Source organism: Sinohyriopsis cumingii, unplaced genomic scaffold (genome assembly GCF_028554795.1).
Source record: "Sinohyriopsis cumingii isolate HCF-2022 unplaced genomic scaffold, ASM2855479v2 utg000426l, whole genome shotgun sequence".
Classification (NCBI taxonomy): Eukaryota; Metazoa; Mollusca; class Bivalvia; order Unionida; family Unionidae; genus Sinohyriopsis; species Sinohyriopsis cumingii.
In genome coordinates, this window is record NW_028315897.1 from 5,834,516 (window position 1) to 5,852,252 (window position 17,737).

Below are 17,737 nucleotides of genomic sequence, written 5' to 3' on the forward strand. Positions count from 1 at the left end.
TCTGCAACTGGACTCATGTACACCTTCTTTGTTATCGAATTAGATCAGCAAAGACTGATCCGTACGTGTAACCTTTTAGTTTCTCCGACATAAAGAAAGCTACAGATCTTGCACGTGATGGGATACATTACATTCTCTGTTTTATGCGTTCTGTTTGGATCATGTATGTTTATTTTCTCGCAAGTCGGTTTGCACGAGAATGCGTTGGTCTTGGTAATGTATTCAATAGTTTAAAACTTTTCATCGCCACAAGGGCTATATTCATTAGGGTGGTCTTATGTAGTGATTATCTTAGCTTTGCCCCGACTCGGACATCTTTGAGGTTTTTTGGTCTCCGGTAGGTTACTGTTCGTTTTTTGGGGGATTATTAAGTTTAGCGTGCCACATGATTTGACGATGAGCCAGTGACTATGCGTATAAATAGTGATTTGGTCAAACAAAAATTCATTCCTGTTTTAGATCAGTATGTGGGGATCATTTTGTGATCAGAGTTTATTGGGTTGGTCTTGCAATAAGAAGCGATTGGAACGGAATCATGCATTGTATGTGCTCACTGACTGGTAGATTAACACAATACGTTGGATTTGTGTAAAGTTAGTTAAAGACATTATCAATGCATAAGAGCATTGGCATATCAGCACATTCGTGTGTGTGTGTGTGTGTGTTTGTGTCATGTATGTGTTTGAGTGTGATCTGTGTCGGTGTCTCTGTGTGTATGTATATGTCTGTTTGAACAACGTTCTTTTGCATACCAGGGTCCAGCAACGTTGAATGAATTGCCTGCTAAACTTAGACACAAAGACACAGTGATCCCATTCAGGAGTGCTCTTAAAACTCACTTATTTCGAACGCACAGACTTAAAGACCTAATAATGTTTCCTACCTTATATATTTTCAGCATGTTTTTAGCTTTTCTAATTTCATGGTGTTTGGTTGGTTTTTTTTTTGTAATACTATCATTATATATGTTTGTTATGTTATAGGTTTGTCTAATGTTATAAAGCGCTTAGGGCTTATACAGATTAGTAACTATACAAAGTCCACATTATTAGTATTATTATTTTGTGAGCGTGCCTGTGTTCATGCATACAAAGTTTCTTATATCAATTTGTCGGTTAAATGTTGCCATTTTCAGAATAACTTAATTCGTGCCTATTGTAGTTGAATCTGATGAATAACCTAGCCTAGGCGATATATTATGGGAAGTGCACCTGATTAAGAATGTCCAGTTCAACCTTATAACGCATGTGCTAACTTAATAATATGTTAACGTGGGTTATAGTACCCAAAACAATCAATTTAACAGCTTGTTTCAGTCAACATACTAATCCCAAGAATAGCATAACTAGTAATTGGCAAATACCATAAGTGGTGATACGTATAGGTGATAAAGTTGGTTTTCAACCTCTAGAAGCCTCGAGTTTTACATTTCCTAACCAAAACCTCAGACACGCTGATCGTTACTTCGCTAATGATGAGGGGACTCGAAATTTAATTTCCACCTTCTTCCAATCCTTCGAACCATTAATATTAATATACGTGTTGCTTAACTTGTTTACCATTTCGACTTGTATCACAAACTGTTCAGGTGATATTCACTGAATACAAAATGATCGTATAGATATTTAATCAACAAAAGATTAAGAAGCATTACAATGAATTAATAACCTTGACAATCATGCCAAAAAGATGAGTCGAGTTCGATGAACAGTTTGTGATACCTGTACATATCTAACAACCACAGAACGGCCGTCAGGAATAAACAATTTTGTAACTTTGACTGAAAACAGACATGATATACTTGCCATTTCTTTCTTCTTTCTTTCTTTCTGAAAGATTATAATACATATAGAATTAGAAACGCGAAATAAACTTCACTAATTTGGTCTCAAAAGAGAGATTATATAATCATACATACATTGTCAAATGTAAATACAATATACGTCCTTACTGGAACATAATTTCTACCATAATGCCCCTTTTGGCTTACTCTACTGGCATTTAAAACTATTAATTTCAATGTCTCCTTTTTTCATTATCCTTAAGGGATAGAATGATTCAAAATATGCAATGTTTTTTCTTTCTCCATACAACACATTAAATGTGTTTAGGTAAACACTACATATTTAAACACCCTGATAAGCTTAGATGTGCTAACTTACTATCTTAATGTGGGTTATAACTCCGACAAAAATAAATTTAACACCATGTTCAAAGCTGGACCAAATCTAATAATGTTAAATCTGTCGGGACTGGGTGAGAGGGTCAGAATTGATGTAGTAGGCAACCTCGGCTAGCTTGGGGCCCAAATAAAATATCCGAAAAACCAAAATGAAAGGAGCACTATTGCTAAATTTGACAATATATAAAATTCCGAGGAACTCAAAACGGACTATTGTCCTCCTAAAAATACAGCTTTTTGACCCATTTGGAACAACATCCAGATCCGAACGACGAACTACCTGAAGGAGCTACCGAAAGTGGCCTTTCCACGCGCGATCGACATCACAGAAAACAAACCTGGCCGGTTATTCAAGATGAACATTGTCCAAACAAAATCTTCGCTGATGTTGATCGACTAGAACGTTTGATTGGTGAAAGACGAGGAATAATTTCCATGAAATCATCAATGAAGCAGCTGATATTTGTCAGCTTTTATATACCGGCGTAGTCAAGGACAGCAGCGTCTATCTGGCACTAAGTGATGAAATTACCGACGATTACTACAGTGACTGATCAATTAGATCGGCGATAGCAAAATAACATGATTATACACAATGTCCAACGTGGACCTGAAATGGTTAGGCTGAAAAATTCACAATTACCGGTTTATACATCAATCTGTGGAGATGTGATGTTATTCAAGGTTTATTTAGAAGGATATCCCCAAAAGCTATTCCGATTGCAAATGATCTGGGCGTGAAAGCGAAGTTGTTCATGATAAGGGTAGTGGCACTGTTGGTGATGTTGCTGGTAAAGCATTCTCAGTAATCCGGGACAGACTCCCGCGATTAGTACGACGAAAACCACAGCCTGTAAAAGTGTCCAACGTCGAAGTGATGCCAGCAAGTATCAGCAAAACAATAAATCAAGCCGGAAATGAGCGAATGAAATAATTAGCTGCTGTGCCATCTCTGACAAAACAAGCCGAAACGTGGACGAATATAAATATAACTGCAAGTCTGGTAGCGGGAAGTGGCCTGGATCGACGATCATTTTAAACAACAAATACCATCATAAACTTTTCAAGCGTGTATCTGATACCGCATTTAACATGGACGCGACAGACCTCCAAGATGAATCAGTGCGTGGTTATCAGTATTATCCTTATGATGCGCGTGCATCTGTCGCACATTGACAAATCGAGGTGCAAGTTCATGGTATAAGCAGATATTTCATGCCCACCTGTGGCATTTATTCAGATGGAAGGCCAATTTGAAAGCAGATAATACAGCATACGGAGTTGGAGATCGAGTTGGTTGTGCTAATAATGGTGATATGGCATTGTTTAACAGTGTTACGGTCAGCATTTTATGGACATTACATTGAATCATGTGTCGAAAACGTCTACGTTGCTACGACCATATTGTGTCTGGCAAGATATTCCGATGATTATTCGCGATCCGCCGGTCCATCAATGATGTTCGCGAAAGACACCACTGATCACCACCAGAACCGTAGCGTAACAGTGATTCTCAGCACGTCGATCGATGTTACATGACAATAACAGATTTTCATGTATTATTCTACTGTCGCACATCTTTGGGTTCTGCAAATAATGTCAGAAAAGTTATTTTTGGTGCTAATAAAATCAATAATATTAGTTCAAAAAGCCACGGACTACGATGCAATAAGGTGCCCCGATACCGTTGAGGCTGGTAAGGTGAAACTGACAAAGCTTTCGTTGTGGTCCTGTAGATGCCAACAATGACACCACCACCTGCTGATGAACACCGGCTGCTCTCTTTTCATGAATGACGGCGGTAAAACAACGCAATGGTGGCTGACGATGACCACAGACAAGGTCCACAGTAACGGTGCTGGGTTATTCACATAGCAGATAGCATCAAAGCAAGGAGTTTCGGCACCAGGACATATATTTCTAGTGCTTCAGGAAAACTAACGAGTAGGTTCATGAGAGAGAAACCCAATGGTCTTTGACATGCTCGAGGTCAGTGAAGTTTATCTGCGAATAAATGGACATCAAGAACCATTCGAGGAATTGCTGGTGAATTTAAAATACAATCATGTTGCACGTGCGTATCAGCGGTTGATGACAGTCAAGGAAGGGGTGATTAGAATGTTGGTTCTAGACTGCAGATATCTCAGCGGGACTTATCCGATCCTTTGTCTTTTTGTGGACCACCCATATTTGTTTATGCAGTCGGTGGCGACATACACTTCCAAACTCGAATAGCTGTATTACTGGCAGGTCCTAGTGGTTACAAATAAATCGCTGTTATGCTCTCGAAAAAAACAATGTTGCTTGAGGGCGTTGGTGGACGAATGAAAGTTATTCATGCGCTTGTTGAAAACATGTAAATGTTCATAGAGTTCTTAATATTATAATGCCATATCATCACGTCAACTTTACTCTCACCCCTGGACAGATTAAAAAGCTGTAATCGGCATCAAAATAGGATTATTGGGCAAAAATATCTCTGAAGTCAGCGGCGTTGCACGGACCGTTCGAACAGCTGCTGCCATGGCACGGAAAAAAGTTACAGCACACGGATTAAACACCTCAAAAACAAGGATGGGATCGAATATTACCAGGAACGTTTCGATAAAGCTCCCCATGTCCAATATTGATTTACTTGATGCTGCTCAGCTTTAAACATACACAAAAAATCAGGGGTGTTTTATGTTTGAGTAGACACCGGAAACATCAAAGCTTGTTGAAACTGGTGTCAGTAATCCCGATGGCCGTTCTGGTCCCGTTACCCACTGGGTAGCATAAACGGTTGATTCATGTAGTGTTGTTTATTTGTATTTGTTCGGATTTGCCCCACCGAGAAAATTTTTACAGTACATAAGCAGAATCGCTAGCAGAGTGCAAAGTACTCCAATCCAGTATTCAACATTACCAACACAATGACGAATCCACCATATGCGGTCCATAAATACATCATGTACTTAACGATGTGTCAAGGTCATCAGTGCAGGCTCATAATGTTGTACACGAGTACGCTAGTGATTGTTTTAACCAGGTTAAGAGTTTATGATGGTAAATAACGTTGGTCTCTCTGTGTCTGCGACACAAAATGAACTTGCTGATCTTATGAATCTCGCAGGGGTTGTTCCGGATGAGGTTGTTGTTTTTTTCAGGATCAGCATGGGAAGCTAAAGACGAGAAAAATCAAATGGGTTGATGTTATCCTGCAACTTTCTGGTGCGGAAACGATAACATCATCGTATTTACTGATGGTCTAAAATCAAAGACTCGTAGGAATCAATCGTACAGACCAAATGAGAGATATTTGCACGTGTTGATAAAGCCGGCGTTACAATGACCGGCGAAATCAATATGGGCGGAAATAGTATTGTTAATTTGAAGGAACCAGAATCGGATGATGACGCCGCAACCATGAAATATGTTGACAACAACGACATCGCGATAAGGGCGTTGTTAACAACAATCAGCGATAGAATGCCCACATTCAGATCTGAATATAATAATTTTACAGCCCGTTTATGAGCCATCTCAGAAACATACTTAAAGTCATCGGTGATTTTTTGGGAGTTCCAAATGTCGTCGACATTAAGCTTGCTGAAATTCACAAACGAATCGATAACTGCGCATAAACAATCAGAAAATATTACTGATGGTGTAGTGTATACGACTCCGTTTATCTCAGAAGCGTCTTGATCACCAACATGGTCAAGACAAAACAACTTCATCGAACATACCGCTGATGTCAACGGAGTTCAGCACTACGAAATTTATGGTATGTACGAGGTATCCATGGCGTCATTCCACCGATAGAGTTTCTTGAACCGTGTCCGTCGTGTTAAATCAAAATACCGAGAAAACATTTATATTGGATGTAGAAGACAAAACTCTAATCCCAGCGATTTATTGGTGGTGTCTGGAGTTCGTCGCGAAAACACTGCAATTGATTACTTAGTATAGCACAATGAATCCCACATACATTCCGGTATAATGAAGCATGTACGTGAAAGGCATCGCTAAAGAAATTATCGACGAGTAAATGACAGAACCGAAAAAATACCGCAGACGTATCATCGTCATCAACAATGTTGTATATGCGGTCTACTTGCTGGTCGCTAAAACAATGACATTAATCAGTACATTATCAGCGACGCACGTAAAATCACCATAAGTAGGAATCGATGTCGCTGTTGTCGGTGTTGCTGATATCCTTACTATTATCGCGAAAACTATATACCTGTGCCAGTAAAAAAATATATGAGCTCACATAATGGACGTACGTGGCAACGCATGCGTGCATAAATATATCATCAATATTGACTGGGGTTAAACCATGAAGAAATATCAGACAATGAATTTATTGCAATTATAGATATTCATTACCGGTATCGCAAGAACGCAACCATACCCACGTCAAAAAGTCAACGTTTCCAGCGCCACATTTAGAATCCGCCGTATAGAAAATAATGACCGAATAAATAACCACATAGCTATAAAAAAAAACACCGCTGACGACCACGATGCTATCTGCGACGCCAACGCGGCAGGAATTGTATATCAGTTTTACAACTCCGATAAAATCCACCAATGGACGGTGACTTGAAATCGCACTGGCACAATTATGACTTTATTATTAATCAGAGAAAAATCATTTCGTGAATTATCCACCAACAATTCGCTGGTATTCTCACAAAAAAATCAAGACTAATGAAAGATCCCCCCTCCCACCGCCCGAGGCTGGAAAGTCGTTATCGTACTAACAGGATCATATCAAAACGAAGAATTGAATGATGAACTTCAGCGTAGAATCAAATCAATAATGGGAAAAGAAACAAAGATCACTATCAGAGTACACGAGCCATTGAAACAACATCGTCTGAAAAAGACGCTGACAAATATAAGTCATTGATCAGAACCGTGTTGGGATGTCCAGAAGTGTCAGCTTATGTTGGACCAAGACAGCCACGGCTACATAATTTTTCACCGTTTTAAACAGTTTTTTTATGAACACCCCATAGTACCGGAGCCTCTTCTTAGGAGTGTCACATCGGGAGAGTAGCATACCAATTCCTCAAATAGGAGAAATCGTCAGTGTGATTGCGCAGGAATATGAAAATACACAAACCAATCTTCGAGCGCTCTTCGAGCAGTATTTGATTGAATATCCAACATATGATTATAAGGAAATATATTAATACAATAAAACATAAAGTCTTTACAATCATCCCACTGGCAGGCTCAGCAGGGATATATTCTTAAAAGCTTTTCTCCGGATGCCCCACTGGGTCATTCGATTGTGCTAGTGCCCGTTAATCCTGTTTATTTACGATGTCATAATCCATCGCTGCCACGAATACATTTTCGTCAAGCCAACCAAGACGGTAATTTTCTGGACACGCTCGGTTAAGGATTGACTGTCAGTTTGTACTTGCGTGACAGACCGTAACGGCCCACCATTACAAAACAAATAACAAAAATTAAAATATTTTTTGTCGTTATTTCTTTTCTCGATAATTTGCATTGTACTGGCGACGTTGTTATTCCATGTATTCAGGAATCCTAGCGGATTCAAGCACATGTTTCTTTAGCTGCCTCGTAAGAGCACTTACAGCCGCTCGAGTTTCATAGTGTCGAGACGGCTCTGATAGCATTTCCTCAATGGCGCTTGCCAGTGGAACAAATTTAGCAATCTCATGTTGTTCACGTAAATCCGGCAATGACAATTCTATTTCTCGTTGGAGTAATTTGATACATTTATATTCTACCCCTAGTGTTTATCTGACCTCCTCGCTTGGCTGCTGTATCATCTCAAAACCGTCGTTGATTTGTGTCAACATCGAGTTGAATTACGAGACTATCTTGCTGTAATTGTTTAATCTCAGAGACAATCTCGTTAATAGTTCAGTGGTTCATTATACAGTGAGTGTATTTTTTTAATACAAGGCTTTTATCAAGACTAGTTTGATAGCGTGTTGCTGAATCATGTAAACTTAGTGTAATAAATCCATGCGGGGTTTCTGAGAATGTGCAAAGAAGTTTCTAAACTTTTTTTCTATCCACGTCATATGGACACCAAGTCTGATGAAGATTTCTCAGCGTATGTGTCAACACCGTTAACAATAACAAAAAACGTACAGTTATATCTGATCACTTTGGGGATACGACGGTATCGCCACGTAAGGTAAATACCATATGCCTGCCTCGTGAAAATATTCTGGCTGGATTTGTTTGTTTGTCAAGCATCACATCATCGTAAACAACTAGATCCGTCAAGATCCTCTACGGAGTGCGCATCATCGACATCAGTAAAAAGTTCAGCACTAGTATCCCTTTCAGCTTCTTTGAATTCCTTAAGACCATCATATCATCTTTATTCATCTACGGACGGTGCCACTAAATAAAGTTTTCCCCAATTTAGTCACCTCATTTTCAGGCTGAGAAACAACCAAACCCAGGTTAATTTCCTGTAAATACGATTGATCAAGCGATTGATAAAAAAATAAAAACATTCGAGAATCAGTCGCCTAATGGTTCACAAGATCAGCGATGTGTGGTAAACTAGTAGTGGGAGAAGACAATTGATTGTTCGATTAAAACGTTATGCAATCGATTTATAATAGTCCAAGAAGATATTGAAGATGTACAGCAGCGATTAGCGAACCCGCCTATACACCAAGTTTCATGCGTGCTGCAGTGGCAGATTGGTTTTCACGACAGGCAATATGGCAAATTTAACTACCACGTACCAAAACGATCCAGGATGGACGGTTTGATGTCAGCATGCCATACGAAATTGATCAGGCAGATATACTGTTTTTACTACATTACTCATTCGCACATCACGCAAACTGCGCACATAGAAATACGAGTTGACTGTCGTCGACGTTGCAAGCAGAAACAAAGAAGCAGAACCACTATCGACAAAAAAAGAAGTAAAAGCCGCACTCACCTGTGAATCGACTGCGATCTCCACAGTTGCTGTAGGTTGATCCTGACAAAGAAGTTATCGGTGCAGTATCAATGCGGATGCTACAACATATATTTAATGTCAAGCGTGAACACACCGCGTTACATTGTGATTAGGCGCTCGTTGATCGATTTAATCGGACACTTAATGTGCGATTGTTTCGATATCAGTAAGCGCAGAGATTACTGAGCAAGGACAGATCTTGCGAATGTGTTGCGATCCTATCTCACGTGATACCGCGTTGAACAAATAAGTCACGAGTGGAATGAACATGAAACCTATCGATGCAATCACGAAAACCTCACATCACGACGAAAATCACCAGGAAATCTATTACAACAAATAGTACTGGCAGCATCGTGACAGTAGCGCATTCAATGAACCTGATGAACGTGAGGGTGCTGATGCAAGAGCAACTGATCGCATCTGGAGTATAACCACGCATATAACTTTCAGCGTGGTAAGATGTACTGGCCAGCCTGCAATCTACGGACTAGATTCATCAGCTCCTCAACGTGGATTTGTCTGTCAACAATCACAGGTAATTCGTGAAGATATCCAGTTATCAACAAGTTGGATACACCCTAGCAGACACGGCTCGACCTCAGTCGCAGCGCGGTGGAGCTTGCCTGAGGAAACTTACTCCCCTACGTCTGTTACATTCAATACATGTCAATGCAACATTTTCGCGTGTGTCGCCGAGACTACTACCGATTCTCTCCACGGTAAATGCTCGTACGTCATTAGGAAAATATTGCTACAGCATTACTGTGTTACTTAGGCGCAGTTATTATTTTGTTATTGCTTCAGCGTCATGATAAATTTAACATCAAGATCAAACTGACCCTGATTGTTTTTATCCTCTCGTGCATAACCACCTATTATTTTTCTTTATCGTGCCTGTGACTTTTCTTTCCCAACCGGTTTCTTCGACGCCGTGTCTGGTTTATCGTAGACAATTCGGAGCAGTTTAGACATTATTTTAATTTTCTACACTGCCAAATATACTAACTTTGACCATTCGATGCGATCGTCGACAATCCAGATATTCGTATCGGAGATTTTTAGCCTTTTGCGACGAATGAATTGTTGTCGCATTTCCTAGAGTCCATCATGTTGACCACGTTCCCTCCACCGATATAGCATTATGTACAACTCCATGGGAACTTCAACAATATCATTAATAACCATTTTCTGCTGGGCATTAGTTCCTATCTGCAATATCACAACTGCTTTTTGCCCCCCCCCCCCCCATTTCAAACACTTCGCTTAAAATATTTCCTTTCTTTATGTAACATCTGGTTTTGTGAGGGAATTAGGACCTAAACATTCCTCGATGAAACTCATCCGCTTGTGTAGATGATTTTGTGATGTGCTGACTTTGCAATATGAAACTTCGTTAGAAAACATTACTGATTTTTATGGGGGTTTTTTTGTTGTTGTTTTTGTTATATCTTCTGCTTTTATTTTCTTTTGTTTTCTTGGCTTTTTTATTTTGTCTGTATCTTTTACGTGAACGTCTTGCTAAACACGGAACATTGACTCATTCCGTATGATTATCGCATTGAAAAAAATAAAAGTTTCGTTTGTTTTATTTTTACAGCTGTCCAAAAAAATGTACGAATAACGATACATGTACTTTTGATCTTATAACCCATTTCCACATCCCTGTCTCACATATATCTTTCAAATGCTATTATTAATTGGACAAAATTTATCACATGACGATCTTTTGTGGAATTCTCCACGTAAACGACGACTTTGGGTTGAAACCATGACGTTAAATGACTGTATGAGTACGTGAAGTTAAATGTATGCCTGAGTACATGAAGTTACACGGCTGTATGAGTGCATAAAGTTAAAAAGCTCAGAGAGTGCATGAAGTTTAATGGCCACATGGGTACGAGTACAGGAAGTTAAAAAAGCTGTAAGATTACATGAAGTTAAATGGTCACATGGGTACGGGGGCATGCGATTCAAAGGTTGTACGAGTATATGACGCTAAATGTCTACTTGAGTGCACGATAATAAAAGGCTGTAAGAGTACATGAATTTAAATGGTCACATGGGTACGAGGACATGCGGTTCAAGGTTTGTACGAGTATATGACGCTAAATGTCTACTTGAGTGCACGAAGTTGCAAAGCTGTATGATCGCATGAAGTTAAAAGGCTCTAAGAATATATAAAGTTAAATGGTCGCATGAATACGAGTACATGAATTTAAAAGATTGTACGGTTACATGAAGTTAAATGGTCGCATGAGTACGAATGCATAAAGTTAAAGGGGTGTGTGAAATACATAAATTTAAATGACTGTATGAGCACATGAAGTTAAATGGCTGTATTAGTACATAAAGTTAAAAGGATGTACGAGTACATGCATTTAAATGGCTTCATGAGCACGTTAAATTACAGTCCAGCCTCTCAAAACATGCCGGCTAACCTATGACGATGACTTTACCGTGAGTACATCTTTCAAGTAATTTTAGATTCACGTGCAATTTAATAGGATTTGGACACAGTGGAGAGTTCAGTACTAAGAAACAAAGGAAGATACCATATAATAAAAATAATTGGATCCGAACCCACGTGTGGTGCATTCCTCAAGTATCACGGCGCCCGCTGTTATCATAATGGGATATTTATATATAGCATATTGCGCTACATTTTAACTTTCAGTTAAATTCTATTCCATTATATGGACTGTACACGATAAGGCACGCGAGTTTTTTATCCGATATTTATTTCTAGTTTTGTTCAGGTGATACTGTATGTTAAATTTTAGAAATGTGCGAGAATCACATATGAGTAAGGTTAAAATGCAACCCAAGTAGGTGGAGTAAATTCGAGGCCTCAACATAATTATTTAGTTCATCTAATTACTCTGCTCTTTGTAATTCAGATGAACCAAAAAATGTCATAAAATGTGAAAATCACTAAATATACAACTACAAGGTACGTGAAACGTATATAGAAATTGTAATGGCCAAACATACACAGATGTGGATACCTTTTATATTATGTCATAAAATAAGAAACTCACAGGATACTTTACCATCTCGTACAATACAATACAATTCAATGGCACAGCAAATTTTAGAGTTCATCAGTTAATTCCAAAATAATGGAGGAAATTAACTCAGTATATGAAAATAGGTCTATTTGTATTTGCGTGTAAGAGAAAAGACTTAAATTTATTTAGCATATTGTGGATGAAATTTATGAGTACTGATACTTACGACGTCAGTAGAATCTTGCAAGATGCCAATCAAGGGAATCAGTTTACTTGTGATGATTTTGGCTGGAGAAAACAATTTGTTATCCAGACGTATGGTGAGTGTTGTTTCAGTCTTCAATATTGCCGCTGAAATTAATTGTTCAAGATCTGGACCTTTCTTTACTATCTCGATGTCTGTCCCCTGATCTCTTAGTTTTTGTGCATAGTCCTTGGTGTTAGAACACGAGCTGAATTCATCATGCATATATGTCTTAAAAACTGCGTTTTGCTCTCTAAGGAGGTGGTAAACACGTTTTATTTTGTCTTTAAATTTTGCCGCTTCTTGGTCAATTGCTTTGTGCAGTTGGGAGCACTGATCGTCAATTGCTTTTAATTCCTCCTGCTCAGCATCATTAATGCTTCTATCAAGCTCCTCTCCCTTTGCTGTGGAAGCTTTTATACGTCTCAGCTTGTCTGAGCATTGATTCAATTTCGTATCAAGGGTCTTTTTTACTTCTGCTGCCACATCAGCTACAGGTTTCGTGGAATGATTTTCGTGCTCAACGACTTTGCACATGAAACAAATAGGCACTTTACAATCTTGGCAAACAAGCTTAATTTCCTCTTCAGGATGTTGAGAACAGAACACACGTTGTCGGATTTTGCCTTTCATTTCAGAATCTAGAGTTCCCAAGTCACGTATTTTGTGATTCCTTGTCGCTTTCGATTTTTCGTGGACATAACAACATGACTGGCACAAATTCTCCTCACAATCCAAACATCTACTACTTGCCAAGTTTTTCGGACCACAAATTTCACAAGGATATTTCTCACTCGATTCCGTATCGATGTAGAAGTTGCTTTGAAATCCAGAAACCCCACTTTGAGGTAAATTTACACTTGTCCTGCATATGGGGCAATTAAATCGACCGTTGTGAAGGTTAACCTGAACATAATCCTCCAGACATTTGTAACAAAAACTGTGGTGACAGGATATTAGCTTCGGATTCTTAAAAATATCCATGCAAATACTGCATTCCTGTCGATTTGCCGCCATTTTCGAAGGCACTTTCGTTTTGTTCCACCAAAAGGAGATACAGGCATAGCAAGCAGACGTGTTAGCGCCACCTGTTGGATGAAAGCGCTATATATTTCAGTGATTGTCATAAGTTCAATGATTGCTCCCTAGCTCGGGTCGTTTTCCTTCAGGTTTTTTGAAATGACTATCTGACGGATATGACCGAGCGATGATCCGATCGGGATAAGGGCCTTTAGAGGCAACAGTACTTAGGGTGAAAAGTTACCAAGTCAAAACGTACCCAACGTGAAACGCATTAGCGTAAATACATACCAAATTGAAAATGTGCTCAATTTAAATCAAGTCCAAGCAGGCGGAGACATTTAGTGATGTTGTGAAGTATATTGCATGTTTCGTGTATCATAATGTACTACTTCTCCATAAGTTGTACATAGGCCAGATTGGTTCTAGGTTGATTTCACTGATTACCATTATACATTTATTTCAGAGCCTATGTTGTTCAGTGATATAGGAAAGAAATTCAGTGAGACGATGTGACGATGTTTAAACTTTCAATAAATGAAGATCTAATCGACTTTTGATACATTTCATCGATCTGAGTACCAAACATAAGTAGTTATGGGTTGTACTTGTTGTGTTGTGTTGTTTGTTTTTGTTTTGTTTTGTTTTTGGGTTCTTTTGTGGGTTTTTTTTGGGGGGGGTGTTGTTCTTGTTGTTTTGGGGAGTTTTGGCTGGTGGTGGTTGTTTTTTTGTTTTTTTTTTTGGAGGGGAGGGTCGTTTTAAGTTTGGCTACATAAATATCCTTTGATGATCAGAACCCTCTGATTCAATTATTTCACAATTATCTAAGCTCCGCCGTATGGAGTTCAGCTATGTTCCACAACATTTGCCAATTATACTGATTGCAATCTTACATTTGTCTCGGCAAGATCAGTTAAGTTTGTATCTCTCTTGAATACATTTTGGATTAGGTACATGTACACAATGACATGTACAGTTTGACTTATGTGCCTTTGGCTTAGGTGCGTATTGACTCAGTATGTTTCGTTCAATGTACGTTTTGATCTGGATACGTTTAAGAAAAATACGTTGGATACGTTGAAGAAAAATGTAACGCAAATGTACGGCTCAAGTCAAATTAGGGTCAATTAATCAAGGTAAATTAGGGTCAATTAGTCAAGTCAAATTAGGGAAGTTTTCACAACAATATGATACATAACATTATAGTCTATCTATGGCATTCGGTGTAAATGAAACGGGGGTGGGGTGGGGGGGGTGGGCGTGTACAGCGGATATTAAGTCCTGTGCAAATCAACTACCCACCCCGAGCTGTCTAAGCTGCTAGTCTGTACGGGTCACTTTAATTTCAGTTTAGGGCAATAAATCAGCCACTCACCGAGACGATATTGATTTTCGGTTTATATCACATATGGTCTATCAGTAACAACACATATTTGGGGGAATGCACAGACAACAACGTGCGTATAAGGGCCACGCACAGGAATTTTGAGCCTTAGGAAAAAGTATCCAGCAGGCCCCTATGAATAAAAAAAAAATCTTCTCTTCGGCTTTGGGTTCTCTGACCGTTGTGCGCTCCGGAGTTTAGTCATAGTTATTCTACTCTGTTCTCGGTCTTGTTTGGGTATGCGAGAAAGCTGGCCAGTAGCTTCCTGTGGGTCGGTTGTACTTTCCGAGGTTTGCCATGGTTCTTCTATCAACAGATATCGTATCCGCCATGAAAGCGTCCGCCTCGGATGCGGGAGGTCGTGGGTTCTATCCCCGGCCGAGTCATACCAGAGACTTAAAAAATGGTACTAACAGCTGCCTCGCTTGGCGTTCAGAATTAAGAGGTTAGTGTTAGGACTGGTCGGCCTGGTGTCAGGATAATGTGACTGGGTGGGACATCATGCTACATGTCTGCGGCATGATGCCCCAGTGATAGACATCACTATAAACTGCCACATTGCAGACATCGTAGCGATATTACTGAAAAATTGTTAAAGCTACGTTAAAAATAAAAATCACATCACATCACATCCGCCATGAATAGCCTATAACGTGCTACATAACGATGTTAAACCCACAAGGACCCCATCCCCACTCATATATATATATGGATGGATGGACCGGCCAGGTCTATCATATCCCGGGTTTGCTCTGCTCAGAAATAACCAGCCGGGATTTTTTAAAATGAAAAGAATAATCTTTCCAGGTCTCTCCGCCCCCCCCCCCCATTAATAAATCCTCCCGCAGAAAAAAAAAAAAGAGTAAAAAAACAAAATTAAAAAATAATGTTTATGATTGACGAAAGTGGGAGCTAAAGAGAAGGGGTTTGGAAACAAGACAAAATGGGAGTGGACAAGCCCTCCCCGCCAATGCTTGATTATATGCTGTGCATTTCTAATTATACATTGGGTATTTTCAATAATATGCTTTGCATGTACTCATATGTAATGTTCATTTGTTACCACAGTTATGTGCTAAAGAAATATGCTATGCAGACTTCATTACGTGATGTGGATGTTTTATTGCATGCTTTCCTAGCTTAATTCTGTGTTTTTGCATGTTATGCAGACATTATTTTGTGCATGTTTTATTAAATGCTTTGCAAACTCCTTTATGTGATATGGCTGGTTAATTATATGATATGGAAGCTTTATCATGTGATGTCGATGTTTTATTACATGTTGGGCAAACATAATGTGATGCAGATGTCTTATTACATACTTGAGGACATTACATTTGGACATTTTATTACATGCTTTGCTAACATCTTTTTTGTTGTGGATGTTTTACAACATGCTGTGCAATACCATCATGTGATGTGGATCTTTATGTTCCAATCAACAATAAAGTCCTGCATGTCCCTGTTTTACTTGTAAATCCTTTTAGATAATACTAACTGTCATACTGAAAAACTACAGACATATTTTATTGAGTATTATATAGAAAGCATGACATTTCTCTTGCAGTGGTAAAAAACATCTGATAGTCCAACACCCATCTGATTTCAGAACTAGCTCCACCTGCATGTGTTCTAAGTGGTTTCTATTGGCTTGCTGAAAAAATCTAATTTGCCTGAGAAAACTTCAGTTATTAGCAAATATCTAATCTGTATCCCCTGCTGTTATGAAGATTCTTGCCTTATCATCTTTCAAAAGCTGACAACTTTGTGTACAAAAGTGAAGCATCTGACCTTGTAATGAAGAACACATGGCCCAAGTTACCTATAATTAGTGTTCACTTGGCTTTAACATTTTTTGTGATTCTACGGGAAGTAGGACAAATATAACAGATTTAAGGCCGTCTAAAGCATATATTGTGTTATAGTTAAAACCTATCACTTTTGAAACTTAATATTTGTGAAAAACTGAAGCAAAAGAAAAAGAAAAATACAGTAGTTTTATACTTTCTTTCGATGCAATACAGATATCAGCCAGAACCAGTCTACGGGGGACCAGACCTTCACCAGTAGTTGCTGCAGTCAGTGCAACTATGCATGGCTGAGTAATTGTGTTAAGGCTAACATGTGTACACAACAAGCTGTTGATTACTTTAATGTTGTAATCTAAATAGTTTATGCCACATGCAGGATGATTTTTTTTTAGGTCTTATACATGATAAAGAGATCCAATGTGGTACATGATCATATGATGGCTTTTGAGACTTTGACTACAAATAAGCCATCTTTTTGGAAGAAGTGTGATAAAACAGAAAGACCAACACAATAATTATTTCAGGATAAACACCAAAGTAGTTTATTGTGCTGGATTGATAGGATGATGTTCAACCTGTTTCAAGTTAAGTTTAATGAAGTATAATTGAGCTGTCCTTAGTGTAATGTAAAGCTGACTAAATGTGTCAAGTTACACCCTTGAAGAACATCAAAGTGTAAATGGAAACTATAAAGTAAGACATGATGCAGATGCTACCTAACATCAAAGTGTAAATGGAAACTATAAAGTAAGACATGATGCAGCTGCTATCTAACATCAAAGTGTAAATGGAAACTATAAAGACATGATGCAGATGCTACCTAACATCAAAGTGTAAATGGAAACTATAAAGTAAGACATGATGCAGCTGCTATCTAACATCAAAGTGTAAATGGAAACTATAAAGTAAGACATGATGCAGATGCTACCTAACATCAAAGTGTAAATGGAAACTATACAGTAAGACATGATGCTGATGCTACCTATCATCAAAGTGTAAATGGAAACTATAAAGTAAGACATGATGCAGATGCTACCTAACATCAAAGTGTAAATGGAAACTATACAGTAAGACATGATGCAGATGCTACCTATCATCAAAGTGTAAATGGAAACTATAAAGTA

The 17,737-nt window shown here is 38.7% G+C and overlaps 1 protein-coding gene across 23 annotated transcripts in view; it reads right to left on the minus strand.

Annotated features, from left to right (window-relative positions):
- Positions 1–13,479, minus strand: part of LOC149774119 (E3 ubiquitin-protein ligase TRIM45-like) — a 149,198-nt gene extending 135,719 nt beyond the window's left edge. For 18 of the 23 annotated variants that reach the window (XM_089945748.1, XM_089945754.1, XM_089945759.1 and 15 more), the window contains exons 1-2: positions 12,381–13,478; positions 1,806–1,829 (exon numbers count right to left, since the gene is read on the minus strand). In XM_089945748.1, coding sequence (XP_089801874.1) covers positions 1,806–1,829; positions 12,381–13,415 — 1,059 coding nt within the window. In that variant the 5' untranslated portion in view covers positions 13,416–13,478. Of the gene's footprint in view, positions 1–1,805; positions 1,830–12,380 lie in introns of all 23 variants that reach the window. The other 5 variants (XM_089945767.1, XM_089945768.1, XM_089945769.1 and 2 more) reach the window with 3 other exon arrangements.
- Positions 13,480–17,737: the final 4,258 nt, after the last annotated feature.